Source organism: Jaculus jaculus, chromosome 6, assembly GCF_020740685.1.
Source record: "Jaculus jaculus isolate mJacJac1 chromosome 6, mJacJac1.mat.Y.cur, whole genome shotgun sequence".
Lineage (NCBI taxonomy): Eukaryota > Metazoa > Chordata > Mammalia > Rodentia > Dipodidae > Jaculus > Jaculus jaculus.
The window spans coordinates 13,534,940-13,549,943 of NC_059107.1; the positions used below are offsets into that span (position 1 = coordinate 13,534,940).

General features: G+C 44.1%; 1 protein-coding gene across 3 annotated transcripts in view; it reads right to left on the minus strand.

The window, feature by feature from the left end:
• The window catches only part of LOC101616831 (hepatitis A virus cellular receptor 1 homolog), a 30,208-nt gene that overhangs the window by 8,999 nt on the left and 6,205 nt on the right, over nucleotides 1-15,004 (minus strand). For 2 of the 3 annotated variants that reach the window (XM_045153632.1, XM_045153631.1), the window contains exons 3-6: nucleotides 14,661-14,999; nucleotides 9,876-9,998; nucleotides 7,551-7,655; nucleotides 1,712-1,764 (exon numbers count right to left, since the gene is read on the minus strand). In XM_045153632.1, coding sequence (XP_045009567.1) covers nucleotides 1,712-1,764; nucleotides 7,551-7,655; nucleotides 9,876-9,998; nucleotides 14,661-14,999 — 620 coding nt within the window. The remainder of the gene's footprint in view (nucleotides 1-1,711; nucleotides 1,765-7,550; nucleotides 7,656-9,875; nucleotides 9,999-14,660; nucleotides 15,000-15,004) is intronic. The other variant, XM_045153633.1, reaches the window with a different exon arrangement.

A 15,004-nucleotide genomic window follows, 5' to 3' on the forward strand; every position in this document is an offset into this window, starting at 1 on the left:
CTTATTATTTATTTGTTAGGAGAGAGAATGAACACACCAGTGCCTCCAGCCACCACAAACAAATTCAGATACATGCACCACTTTGTGCACCTGGTTTTCATGGGTACTGAGGAATATAACATGGGTGGTTAGGCTTTCTAGCCAAGTGCCCTAACCACTGAGCAATCTCTCCAGCCTTCTTTTGTTTCATTTGTTGTTGTTAAAATATTTTATTTTTATTTATTTGAGAGAAAGAGGCAGAGAGGGAGAGAGAGAATATGTGCTTATCAGGGCCTCTAGCTGCTGCAAATAAACTCAAGACACATAAGCCACCTTGTGCATCTGGCTTACGTGGGTCCTAAGGAATCAAACCTGGGTCCTTTGGCTTTGCTGGCAAGCACCTTAACCACTAAGCCATCTCTTTGAGACAAGATATTACTGTGTAGCTCAGGCACACTTCAAAATTATGACCATTTGGCCTCACCTCCTGAGTGTGCATTCCAGGCACGTGCACCAGGCCTGGCTTGAACATTTTCTGTTTGTAACATTTCTGTGATTACAATTGGCAGCATTGAGTACCTGCTCCATGCATCTTCATGGATTGGCTCAGTTCTCTTAAGACAGTGGCCACTGGTTCAGAATATATGCTGCTGGGGTCAAGTGTGGTGGCTTATGTCTATAATCCCTACAATTGGAAGGTGAAGGCAGGAGGATTGGGAATTCAACATCATCTGTGGCTACATGATGAACTAAAAGTTAGCCTGGGCTACATGAGGCCCTGTTTCAAAAAAAAAATAATCCAAAATCTATATGCTGCTGTATACTGTCTTTTTCATTTCTTCAGAATCAGAAACAAAACATGTTTACTTCTAAATTGTTTCTAATGGGCTGGAGAGATGGCTCAGCAATTGAGGTGCTTGCCTGCAATACCTAACAACCAAGGCTTGATTCCCCAGTACCCACATAAAGCCAGATGTGCAAAGTGGTGCATGCATCTGGAGAATCCATTAGTGAAACTGTGCAGTGACTGGAGGCCCTGGCATACCCATTCATTCATTCTATCTTTCTCTCTAATAAATAAATAAAATATTTTAAATTGTTTATCTTTGCTGTTAAACACAATTGTTATCCAGGTAATTCAGGTCAAGAATAACCACTTTTCTTTTTATTTATTTGTTATTTTTAATTTTTTTTTAAGGTAGGGTCTTTCTGTAGCCCAGGCTGACCTGGAATTTACTATGTAGTCTTAGGGTGGCCTTGAACTCATGGCAATCCTCCTACCTCTGCCTCCCAAGTGCTGGGATTAAAGGCATGCACAACCATGCCCGACCAAGTTTTTATTTTTTTACCCAGCCATGGAGTAAAGGTGTGTGCCAACATGTCCAGCAGTCTTAGATTTTTTTGTTTTGTTTTGTTTGTTTGTTTTTAAACAATGTCTTACTATGTAGCACAGACTAATCCAGGCCAACCTCAAGAGACTTATGATCCTCCTGCGTAAGCCTGCATGTCCTAGGCATATGTTACATACATTATACATATATTGCATGTACATCATACATACACATACATGTATTACAGGCATGTATCACCATGCCTAGCTTTTTGTTAGGTGGGAGATGGGGACAAAAATCAGTCCGTGAGCACACTTATAAAACCAATGTTTAAATGTAACTTGCTTCCAGGAAGACATACAAGAAAATCTAGCTAATAAACTAGGGAGGAATATGCTTACAGTTTGATTACTCCAATGGCCATCTGAACACGCCGTCGCAGTGTCGTTCCCATCTGCTCAACAAGAAGAAAAATTAATTAAGATTACAAAAAAATAATAAGATTTTCACTGCAGACACTACACATCTGCATATCACTCCCTGGTGGTGAACGGCAACTGGACCAGTGGCAGTCACCGATGCTGTAGACGCTCCAAGAGTCAAACTGGGTTATTAACATGTCATCTGGGGAGGTTTGGTTCCAGGCCTTCTTCTCATGGGCTCTGTGAAAGTGGACTTTTTTTTTTTTGTCTCTATAGAAAAAAATATATGTACACACCAAGTTTTATCTATGATTTTAGGAGAACAAGAGATGCTCATTCATGGGACAGGTTAAGTTATTTATATTTTCAGACTAGCCCAAAGCCCACACACCACATGCAAAGACCATAAGCATATTGCGCCCAAGGTGGTCCCGGCCCTTCTCCATTCAGAGTGTGAGTGGAGTCTATCGCGAGGTCCACAACAGGCGGTGTGTCCTATGCCAATCGACCTAGACGTGGATCTGTAAGAGCTTGAGTCAATATCTGCAAATACCTCCCATGACACAACAGTGTAGCTTATGCCCTGTGAGTATTAGAATTCTACATGGTATAAGGTACATTTATCTTCAAGTCTGAACATTCAAATATTCAAGGTGGTATTTTTTTTTTTTTTGAGGTAGGGGCTCACTCTAGCCCAAGCTGACATGGAACTCACTCTGTATTCCCAGGCTGGCCTTGAACTCACAGTGATCCTCCTCCCTCAGCTGCCTGAGTGCTGGGATCAAAGGCATGTGCCACCACACCTAGCTTCAAGGTGGTTATTTTTTTTTTTTTTTGGAAACATCCATTTGATAACAGAGAATATTTTCTTTTGTCCTTGCTAGGGCAAATGCACAATTATTGTTCTGTTAAGTGTCTGTAATCTACTAAGCACTTTATAGCCTAAGAACCAGCCCCTTAGTTCCATTTTATAGATGAAAAACAGACATCAGATGATTATACATTTCTAATTGCAGCAATTCTGCTGGGAAACACCATGCATGTTGCAATCCTGCCAAAAGAAATACTAAAACCAATGAACGTCCCCAACTATTGACAAAGCTGACAGAATCCCAACATGAAAAGATATGACTGAGGGCTGGAGAGATGGCTTAGCAGTTAAGGCGTTCACCTGCAAAGCCAAAGGACCCCAGTTCATTTCTCCAGGTCCCACGTAATCCAGATGCACATGGTGGTGCATGCATCTGGAGTTCTGCAGTGGCTAGAAGCTCTGGTGCGCCCATTCTCTCTCTCTCTAATAAATAAATAAAAATAAAATCTTTAAAAAAAAAAAGTAAAGAAAAGATGCCAGACGTGGTGGCACACACCTTTAATCCCAGCACTTGGGAGGCAGAGGTAGTAGGAACACCATGAGTTCAAGGCCACCCTGAGACTATATAGTGAATTCCAGGTCAGCCTGAGCTAAAGTGAGACTCTTCTTCAAAAAGGATAAACAAATTAATTAATTATTTTTTTAAAAAAAGAAAAGATATGACTGAGTCATACTCCTCCTAAACACTCTCATTACTGTGTTTACTTCTTACTCATTTTAAAATCATTTCCTTTGGAGACAAACACAACTGTGAGGTTTTGGCAATAGCAGTCTAGGCACTGTTTGTGACTTATGACCTTAAATAAGACCTTAAGGAATAAGACAGTAGGTCTAGGGAGATTGTTCACCAGCTAAAGGTATTTTCTTACAAAGCCTGCTGGCCTGGGTTTGATTCTCCAGTACCCATGTAAAACCAGATGCACAAAGTAGCACATGCATCTGGAGTTCATATACAGTAGCAAGAGGCTCTGGCAGGCCTTCTTTTTCTCTTCCTTACAAGTAAATAAATAAAAATTAAATCATTTTTAAACAGGTATAAAATGGGCTGGAGAGATGGCTCAGAGGTTAGGGCACTTGCTTGCAAAGCCTGCCACCCTGAATTTGATTCCTCACTATCCACGTAAAGCCAGGTGCACAAAGTGGTGCATGCATCTGGAGTTCACTTGCGTGACCTTGGTGTGCCCATTCTAATATTCTCTCTTTTTCTTTCTTCTCTCTTTGCTTGCAGATAAATAAAAATATATTTTAAAAAGTAATAAGACATAATGATTCAATTTTTAAAAAGCATGAAATTGAGTCAGATAGAATTTGAATTTAAGAGGCAGAATGACCAGGCTAAACTATATGAGACCCTGACTCAAAAAAAAAAAAAGCCAGCCAGGCATGATGGCACATGCCTTTAATTTCAGCACTTGGGAGGCTAAGGTAGGAGATCACTGTGAGTTCCAGGCCAGCATGCTTAGTAGATTACAGACACTTAACAGAAAAATAATTGTGCATTTGCCCTAGCAAGAACAAAAGAAAATATTCTCTGTTATCATAGTGAATTACAAGCCAGCCAAGGCTAGAATGAAACTCTACCTCAAACCAAAACAACAACAACAATAATAATAATAATAATAGGACTGGAGAGATGGTTTAGCAGTTAAGTGCTTGCCTGTGAAACCTAAGGACCCTGGTTCGAGGCTTGATTCCCCAGGACCCACGTTAGCCAGATGTACAAGGGGGTGCACTCGTCTGGAGTTTGTTTGCAGTGGCTGGAAGGAAGCCCTGGCTTGTCTATTCTCTCTCTCCTCTGTCTCTCTATCTGCCTCTTTCTCTCTCTGTCACCCTCAAATAAATAAATAAAAATGAACAACAACAAAAAATTAAAAAAACAAAAAATAAAAATTAAAAAAAGAATTTAATTGTGCCCTTCAAAGTCAAGGTTCTATGCACAAACACATAGGTATGTAAACATCAGCACTTAACACTATACTGGAAAATGCTATCTTGATTACTATTGTTACTGTTCCATGATTCTAAAGGGACAGTACGGGAAGGATAGCATGCAATGCACTTTCCAAGGATCACATACTTCAGTTTTCTAGTGAGGAATGTTCAACACTTCTCCAAAGACATGCAGCTAGTTTCTAGAGGCTGAATTGGGGGGCTGTGAGTCTCCAAAGAACTACAGGGTCTGCCCAGCTTGGCAATGACAAAAATATAGTCTGCCTGAAAAGAATTGAATGAGATCATGTGTGCACTTGCTGGCACACACCTCCATCACAGGTTGGCGGTGAGCATATGACAACCCCAAACCCTTGCAGACGTAACACATCGCTGTGTAGCGTTCCCAACTGAGCTCTGACTCCGGCGCAGGGAGGGTTTGGCCCAAAGCCTCCGATACACAGCCGAAAGTCAGCAGCCTCAAAAATCCTGGGGACACAGCTGTGCCCATGTCTGTTCCACCCTGGAAAGCTCCACCTTGACCAGGTTTCGGTGACATGACATTTACAGAATAAATCTCCCGCTCCTGTCTTCCTCCCCACACGCCGCAAGCTTGGCAGGCTTCCGTTCCTACTGTTGTGACCGCGTGTTTCTGTCTATTTCCATTTTGTTCCTGTGCCCAGAAGCTAAGGATTCCACTTTCAAACCAAATGTCACCATTATTGAATCCCTACTGAATATGTCCCCCAGTGAATTTCGCTGTAGGTCCATTTTAAATTAACCAGTTTCCCGGAAGGCTTGGCAAAAGAGTGATCATGGGGCAGGGTGGGGGGAGGAGGGGTCACAGATTAGTGACTCCTGAGGAAAATGAGTCATGCACACAGGAGGCTGCCTGACCTTGTCTGAATGTAACACAGGACCACGTAGCCAGCTCTGAGTCACACTGGGGCTCAGCATGTGGCGTCCTCAAAATTTACCACGGTTCACTGAGCGCTAACTGGCAAGAAGGTAGTGTTCAGCATCATCCTCCCCCGTCAAGGAAAGACAGGTCGGAGCTAGGAAGATGACCCAGGGTGGATGAATTGCTGGTCTGGCAAGTGTGAGGACCAGAGTTCAGATCCCTGGCACCCAGTAACTGCTGAGTGGAAGTGGGGGCCCCCAGGGAATCCTAGTGCTAGGAGACAGACAGGGATGTCTTGGACAAGCTAGCAGTGAGCTGGGGTGACCAACCAGGTAGGCCCTCGTTCAAGCTCTCATTAAGTAAATAGGGTAGATTGATGAAGGAGGACACCCAATGTCAACGTCTGTCTTCCACACGCACGCTCATGTGCATCCGCGCCCATCCACACGCGTGCTCACAAAAACTCCCATACACACACACACACGCAAGTCAACTGTACATTTCTACAAGGAGGAGTTGGGCGGGTTGAGGTACTACCACACCTTGAATCCCAGCACTCGGGAGGCTGAGGTACGAGGATCGCTGTGAGTTTGAGGCCAGCCTGGGACTACATAGTGAATTCCAGGTCAGCCTGAGCTAGAATGAGACACTACCTCAGAAAAACCGAAAAAAAAAAAAAAAGGAGTTAGTGAGACCAGCCCAGAGCGTAGAGAGCCGGGCAGGATGTGGGGGGAAGGACAGTCAGGGGTCTCGGCATAAGCGCCTCTTTGGGGCTCCTCCCTCCTTACTGCCCTGAAGCGGCTATGACAGAATACCCCAGCCTGGGTAAGTGATAAACAAAAGAAACGTACCGGTCGCCATTGTAAAAGCCGGGAAGTCAGGGCTGGAGAGAAGGCACTTGCCTGAAAAGCCTAATGACCGCTTCAATTCCCTACCACCCACATAAAGCCAGATGCACAGAGTGGCACATGCATCTGAGGAGTTTGTTTGCAGTAGCCATAGGCCCTGATGCATCCATTCTCTTTCTCTCTTGATCTCATTGCAAATAAAAAGTAAAAGCCAGGACATCCAAGATCAAAATACAGACTGATGAGGGATCAATCCAGTAAGGGCTTCTAACCTTCTAACCTTCTAGGTGTCCCATGGGGAAGAAAGGGCAAACCAGCCCCTCAGGCCTTCTGCACCCCCACGCGTCACTCCTTGACATTATTTCACTGGACTTTAGGTATCAACATAATGAAAGGGGTGCATAAACGCAGACCGCAGTACCACCTCCGAATAACCATGTGAACACCAGCTTAGCAAGGCAGCAAGGGAGCCTCCTGGCTGCATTTAGGGTCCAGGGCTTGGAGGAAGTATGAGTGGCCACTTTGGTATAGGCACAAGACAGCTGGATTTAATTGCTTTAAGGCCCTGGCTCAAGGGATCAACCCCAGTAATAAGCTTGGAGTACAACTGGTTGATTTGATTTAGGGAAACAGAATAAGATGAGCCTAGATATTCCTGAAATATAAGCTCCGCAGGCCAGTCCTCAGTTTCTAGATGCTGATAAATAGTAGAAATTGTTATATCACTTGCTGTTCTTGTAGCCTTGACCAAAGCCCTTCATCTTGTTTAAGCTTCACAAGCAGTTCTGGAGAGATGACTCAGTGGTTAAAAGCAGTTGCTTGCACAGCCTGACAGCCCAGGTTCAATTCCCCCATAACCAATGTAGAGCCATAGATATAAAGTGGCACATGTGTCTGGAGGTCATCTGCAATGGCAGAGGTCTTGGCATACCTAGTCTCTCTCCCCCCTGCCCTCAAGTAAATAAATAAATATATATACATATACATATACATATATATATATATATATATATATATATATATATATATATATATATATATATATATATATAATCTTTACGAGCATTCTGTAAGGTCAGTGTTGTTACAACCATGTTACAAATAATGAAACAGCTTCAGACAAAATAGATGACCGTACAAGTCACAAAGCTGACTTGATACCAACTCTCAAATCAGATTGGCCTTATTCTAGAGTGTGTGCCCTAAACAATGCCAACATAAGCAAGATCTGAATGCCACCCCCGAGTTCAGGAAAGAGAGCACAGTTACCTGTTGGGGCACAGGACGGCACAGGCAAGCCAGTGAGCGGTGTTCCCGTCTCCTGCACTGTGGTAGACGGGGTTTCTGTGTTCCAAGTTGGAGAAGGTGTAGTGGCTACGGGAATGAAAACAAGGCAAGAACTGTGTTCCCCTTGTGGAAGGAGATTGGCAACCCCCAACAGGAAGGAAAAAAAAGAAAAACCAGAAAACCACTTAAATTAAAAGTTCCCCAGGGCCAAGCGTGGTGGTGCACGCCTTTATTCCCAGCACTCGGGAGGTAGAGGTAGGAGCATCACTGTGAGCTTGAGGCCACTCTGAGGCTCTAGTGAATTCCAGGTCAGCCTGGACTAGAGTGAGACCCAACCTTGGGGAAAAAAAATGTTATCTTTTAGCACACGCCTTTAATCTCAGCACTTGGGAGGCAGAGTTAAGAGGATCACCATCAGGCTGGAGAGATGGCTTAGCAGTTAAGCATTTGCCTGTGAAGCCTAAGGACCCTGGTTCAAGGCTCGATTCCCCAGGACCCATGTAAGCCAGATGCACAAGGGGGCACACGCGTCTGGAGTTCGTTTTCAGTGGCTGGAGGTCCTGGCGTGCCCGTTCTCTCTCTCTCTCTCTCTCACTCTCTCTCTCTCTCTCTCTCTCTCTCTCTCTCTCTCTCTCTCTCTGTTGCTCTCAAATTAATAAATAAAAATTTTAAAAAAAGAGGATCACCATGAGTTTGAGGCTACCCTGAGACTACATAGATGATTCCAGGTCAGCCTGAGCTAGATATCCTGAGCCTAACCTCTGGGTTGAAGGCTCCTCTTTCTTCTCTCCTCTGCTCTTACAACCTTTCATCTGGTGTTCCATGAATATTTAAGGTACTATGAGCACTCGGAAAGGTGGGCCTAAGGTCAGTCATCAGCTACAGTGTCCACCTTCTTTCTCTTTGTATGTGAAATTCAATTCTAAACTAAGGCTTCTCAGGAAAATGAAACTCAACTAATGCCAGAAACCAATGCTGCTAACTCTCGGCTTTAAACAAAATCAGTGACTCATCCATGTTCTCTAAACTAAGTCCATGGAGCTGTTCTCTGTTGAAGGCACAAACTAAGTATTAAAAAGTCAAATCAGAGCTGGGCAGAGTGGCACACGCCTTTAATCCCAGCACTCAGGAGGCAGAGGTAGGATGATTGCCATGAGTTCGAGATCACCGTGAGACTACAGAGTGATTTCCAGGTCAGCCTGAGCTAGAGTGAGACCCTACCTCAAAAAAGAAAAAGAAAAAAAATCAAATCAGGGCCAGGCATGGTGGCGCACACCTTTAATTCCAGCACTTGGCAGACAAAGGTAGGAGGATCTCTGTGAGTTCAAGGCCAGCCTGTGATTACAGAGTGAATTCCAGGTCACCCTTGGTAAGAGTGATATCCTACCTCAAATAAGTAAATAAATAAGGGGGCTGGAGAGATTGCTTAGTGGTTAAGGTGCTTGCCTGCAAAGCCTGAGGACCCAGGTTTGATTCCCCAGAACCCAAATAAGCCAGATGTAGAAGGTGGCACCTGCATCTGGAGTTTGCTTGCAGTGGCTGGAGGCCCTGGTGTGCCCATTCTCTATCTAACTCATACACTCCCTCAAATATATGAATAAAATATGGTTTTTGTTTGTTTTTTTGAGGTAGGGTCTTGCTCGAGCCCAGGCTGACCTCGAATTCACTCTGTAGTCTCAGGCTGGCCTCAAACTGACAGTGATCCTCCTACCTCTGCCTCCCATGTGCTGGGATTAAAGGCATGTGCCACCATGCCTGGCTCATATGGTGTTCCTTTATAGGAAGCTGAGCCTACACCACCATCTATTAGGTTCCAAATCACACACATGACCAGGCTTGAAGGACCCACCAGTTTTAAGTTCATAAAAGCATGCCTTGCTGGGCCACTCTCTTACTATCCCCAGCGAGTGTTCTAGATCAATGTCCAGCTATCTCTGGCTAATAGAGAATCCCTTTAAGAATCTGGTGGGAAGTGATATGCATGCTCTGTCTCCTGTTTATACAGATGAAGGTGCACATAATTCAAGAAGAGGAAAAAGGAGGGGGCTAGAGAGATGGCTTAGCAGTTAAGGCACTTGCCTATGAAACCAAAGGACCCGAGTTCAATTCCCCAGAACCCATGTAAGCCTGATGCACATGGTGGCACACGCATCTGGAGTTCATTTCCAGAGAAGGAAAGGGTGACAGGCCTTGCAAGTCCGTGTTAGAAGGCTTCACCTAGATTGTGCGCTGCCTCGACTCAGTGCCCCGGATGGCCTACAGTTTCTCATGAGAAGGCCTCTGGCCTCCAAACCACCTTAGTTGTACCTGGTGTGGTGATCTTCTTTTGTGTGGGAGGCGGGGCGGTAGAGACCCTGGTTGTTGGTGGAGGGTTTGTGGGTCTCGGACGAGTTATGGGTCTCGTGGCTGGTGGTCTCGTTGTATGAACCTCTGCAATTACAAATCCACATGAAAGCAAGGGTTAATCCAACAACTGAAGCCTCCTGCTGGCACTGCCCCCTAGTTCACCATGAGAAGAGAAGGACCCCCCGTGCACCCTGCTCTTTGTCACTGATCAGCTGGAATCTGACAGGTGAGGGCTTTGCAGAAATGCTCACCGATAAAAAATAAAAAGGAGCAACACTGGCTATTTTGAAGCTGAGAACAGAAATTACATTTGCCGCGGAGCACTCCTTAAATGAACAGTAGCACAGTCTCACAGCCCCACAGTCTAGAGTGCCTAGGCCAGATCTTCCTCAGTGGCAAGTGACTGGCAGAAACAAAAAACCACAGGCCCAGCATGTTTACCAACTCATGTGCAGTGCAATCGGTCTTGAGTGTCCAAGCCCACAGCCTTGCATCTTTATTGAATGCCAACTCCTGCCCATCAGCTCCTATAGGTAAGCCCTCAGCCAGTAACTCCAATAAACCCACTGCTTCCCAAACTGGACTTTGGTGCCATCATTACCTATGTCTATTGTCGGCGCCCTCACTAGAACAGTCATTTGTTCCTATCTCCCCAGAAAAAGTTAACACAGTGTATATGCATGTGGTTTATACACATAGCCTAAAGGTCAGCTTAGAGATTTTTAATAATTTGTGCATGAAAAAGTTTCATGGTAGAGAAGTTTCCCCTTGCATTTTTTTTCATGTCAATGCTCAAAACGTTTGGGATTTTGGATTTTTGGATTAGGGATGATCAACCTGTAATTTACAAATTGACAGAAATCAGAGATGCTATAAGAATCCAAAGAAGTTTAAAAGTTTAAAAAAAAAGAATCCAAAAAATTTACTGAACATCTCAGAGCTTCTCTGAGATCTAAATTTAGAGCTAAAATAAAACAGCACCTGGTACAACAGGAGAGTCATTAAAGAAATAACGATTTTGTCATCAGGCACATCTTTCCCTATAGTTTCCTTACATCTTAACTCTACTATAAAATAAGATCTAAGAATAGGGAACAATTGGTTTAAAAGTTCTTCATTATGAGGGACAAGATGTAATTTGGAATCTTGCCAGTTTTGCCTGGGGAGGAGAGAATATTGTGGGTGCTTATTATGTGCAAGAAATCAGTGAAAGTAGAGGTAACCCTTCCCCCACACTCCTAGAAGTAACCGCAGTAAATGCACGGGTTAGAGACCATTTTTATAAAAGGCCAGACAGCAAATGTTTTAGGGTTAGGGTCCTAAAACTCTAGAGTTCAGTAGCAACCAGTTTGAAAGCCACCACTGAACATACCAATAAATGGTTGTGGCTCTGCTCCAATAAAACTTTATTCACACGAAGTTGGTGAGCCTGTCCTATAATCTGATCTTGCCCTGGTGATATAGTGCTGACTCTAATCTAGAGTGTAGCTAAAGGCTTAAACACAATCCAAACCCTTTCCCTAGACCATGGATCTAAAGAAAAAAAAAGCAAGCATGCAAAAATCTGGTCAGAGAGCCCACATGGTGGCACACGCCTTTAATCACAACGCTTGGGAGGCAGAGATAGGATTGCCGTAAGTTTGAGGCCAGCCTGGAAATAAAGAGCGAGTTCCAGGTTAGACTGGGTTAGGGTGATGAAAACAAAAAAAGTTCTGGTCAAAGGATCACAATGGAAACAAAAAAGAGGAGACAATTTAATCAGCTCAGGAACTTTTCTTGCTGAAGGTTATTTTTTTTCTCTCAGGAAATTGGGAGAGTACAAAGGAGTGAGGGGGGCAGGCTGGAAGAGCTAAAGAATAAGCCAGCATGTTAAAATTGTATGGAAGCATAAGGGATTGGTTGTTAAAGAATGAGGCAGAGTCACTGACTCACCTATGGACTCACTGACCGGAGCAATCCCTGACTGTGTAAACGTGATCCCAGTAAGTAATGTCTAAACCCTCGTAAAGCCTACTAGTTCTAGGCTACAATGCATTTTTGTGTGTGTGTGTGTGTGTGTGTCTTTCCCAATTCTGCGGACTCCCCCCAGGGCCTTGTGCATATGTCCACCGTAGCCCGCGCTGCTCCACAGCGCTCCGGTTCTGGTCCGTGCTCGTCAGGGGTGGTTTGACTGTAGCACTGGGGATTTGAACCTAGGGCTCCAGGCACACAAGGCAAGCACTCTAGCCAATCCCTGTGTCATTTTAAAAACTTCATCTAGGTCAATAATATAATCTTAGAGCTCCAAAAAAAATGAGAGCTTGTAACTTAACCTTCTTCTCCCTTTCCCAGAGCCACCCCTTCACACCATCCTGTCACACACTCTCGCCAGCTTCTCTACCAAATTGCCTTGCAGCATAGTTTCCCAGGTCGTGCACTGGCTCCATCAGCGTGGACCTCACCCTCCAGGGAGTGGCAGCACATGCCTATAGTTCCAGCTCTCAACCAGGGGCCTCGGGGCCAAAGGCCATTATGAGCTACCTGACACCTCGTCATGACACCTCATCTCAAAAAAAAAAAAAAAAAAAAAACTTCCAGGGCTGGAGCAATGACTTAGCATTTAAGGGACTTCCCTGAAAAGCCAAAGGACCAAGGTTCGACTCCCCAGAACCCACATAAGTCAGATGCACAAGGTGGCACATGAGTCGAGTTCATTTCCAGTGGCAAGAGGCCCTGGCACACCCATTCTCTCTGACTCTCTGAAACCCCTCAAATAAATAAATATTTTTTAAAATTTCAGTGGGCATAGTAGCTCATGCCTTTAATCCCAGCACTCAGGAGGCTAAGGTAGTAGGATTGCCATGAGTCCAAGGGCAGCCTGGGCTAGAGTGAGACTCAGTAATAATAATAACAACAATAACAATACTTCAAAAGTCCATGGCAGGCAAAGGAGATAGTAGAACTATCCACCTATACATATTATATATATAGAGAGAGATTCTCAACAATATTGAGAGATAAATGCTTAGCCAGGAGTGGTGGCACATGCCTTTAATGCCAGCACTTGGAAGGCAGAGGTAGGAGGATTGCCGTGAGTTCAAAGCCAGACTGAAACTACATAGTGAATTCCAGGTCAGCCTGGGCTACAGTAAACCCTACCTCAAATAAATAAAGAGAGGGAGAGAGAGAAATAAATGTTGAAGCCAGGCTGGGGTTCCTGCAGAGCAGAATCTTGAATTGACTGCTTGTCCAGTAGGACCTTCACTACAGTTTTAAAATACTAAGAATGAGTGCTGAAGAAATCGCTTAGAGGTTAAGGCATTTGTCTGCAAAGTCTAAGGACCTAGGTTCGATTCCCAAGTACCCATGTAAGCAGATGCACAAGTTGTCACGTGCGTCTGGAGTTCGTTTGCAATGGCAGGAGGCTCTGGCACGCCCCATAATCTCTCTCTCTCTCTATCTTCCTTTTTCTCTGACTCCCTCTCTCTTTCTTTCTCTCTCTCTCAAATAAATAAATATTTAAAATACTAAGAATAGTCATTTTAATGTTCAAGGACCTAATCTCAGAGAAAAAGGGCCATTCTTTAAGCAACTTCAACTTGACAATGAACTTCACTATATTTCACAATGGAAAAGGACAAGCTATTTCATGGGCCCATAAGACTGTCCCAAGTACCACTTACCACTTTTGGAGATGGGTTGCTGACTCTAGCCCTGGGCCTTGAATCAAGATTGGTTTTAGAACATCATCTCTGGGAATAAAAGCTATTCTGTTTCCCAAAAGCAAATTTTTAGCCAGGTACTGTGGAACACCCCTTGAATCCCAGCACTTGGGGTCCTGAGGTAGGAGAATCCCTGTGAATTCAAAGCCAACCTGGCCAAGAATGAGACTCTGCCTCAGGAAAAGAAAGAAAAAAAAAAAAAAAAGGAGAAAGAGGAGGAAGAGGAGTAAAACAAATGGTTAAGGCAAGATACAGAGGTGTGCGCCTGTAATCCCAATACTTGGAAGACAGAGGCAGGAGAATCAGTAGTTCAAGGCCAGTAGGACCTTCTCTCAAATCAGAGGACAGTATGGGCTACCCGAGACCTCACTTCAAAAAAAATCAAGGTCAGGCATGGTGGCACACGCCTTTAATCCCAGCACTCAGGAGGCAGAGGTAGGAGGAACGCCTTGAGTTCAAGACCACCCTGAGACTGCACAGTGAATTCCAGGTCAGCCTGGGCTAGGGCAAGACCCTGCGTCAAAAAGTCAAAAGTAATTATGAAACTGCAACAGGTTGGGCTGGAGAAATGGCTCAGAAGTTAAGGCACTTGCCTGAAAAGGCTAACGACCAGGGTTTTGATTCCCCAGTACCCACATATAGCCAAATGCACAAAGTGAAGCATTTATCTGCTCTGTCTGTGCTTGCAAATAAATAAATAAACTTTAAAAAAAATAGCAACCAAAGATATATATATATATATATATATAAAGGTGTGCACTATCATGCTGGGGGGAGATATAACTTAAATTTTGATACCACTTCTGTTTACATGTGCTGCATATGTGGATAAACAAGTTATTATACTATACGATACCCATGCTATTTCCCATTTCCTTTTCTGTTTGTTTGTTTTTGAGACAGGGTCTTTACATGTAACCTAGGGCAGCTGAATTCAATATATATATATATATTCCTGCTTCCCTGTTGCAGAAAAAGAGCAACTACCAAACACATAACCCAGTTCCCTTGATTGAAATGATCAAAGGAAACAAGAGGAGCTTACGTGGTGTGACTTGCAGAGAGTAGACGTACTTGAGATCATTGAACCATCCACTGACTTGCACACGGCAACAGTACATACCAGCGTCAGAAGGAGTTACATTGTCTATAGTCAAAGACACATTTCCTTGCATAATCTGTCCCTTTAGCTGGTAGCGACTTTGACTCCAGTAGGTGACGCTGTATCCATCAGTCCAGATAAGGGTATCCAAGCATTTAAAAGTAGGACATACTCCTCGGCCCCAACAGATGGAATTGACTCCACGACTCACAGAGTAAGTGCATGGCAGTGTGACAGAGTGACCCACAGATCCACGCACCTCAATGTAAGAAAGCACAGCTCCTGCA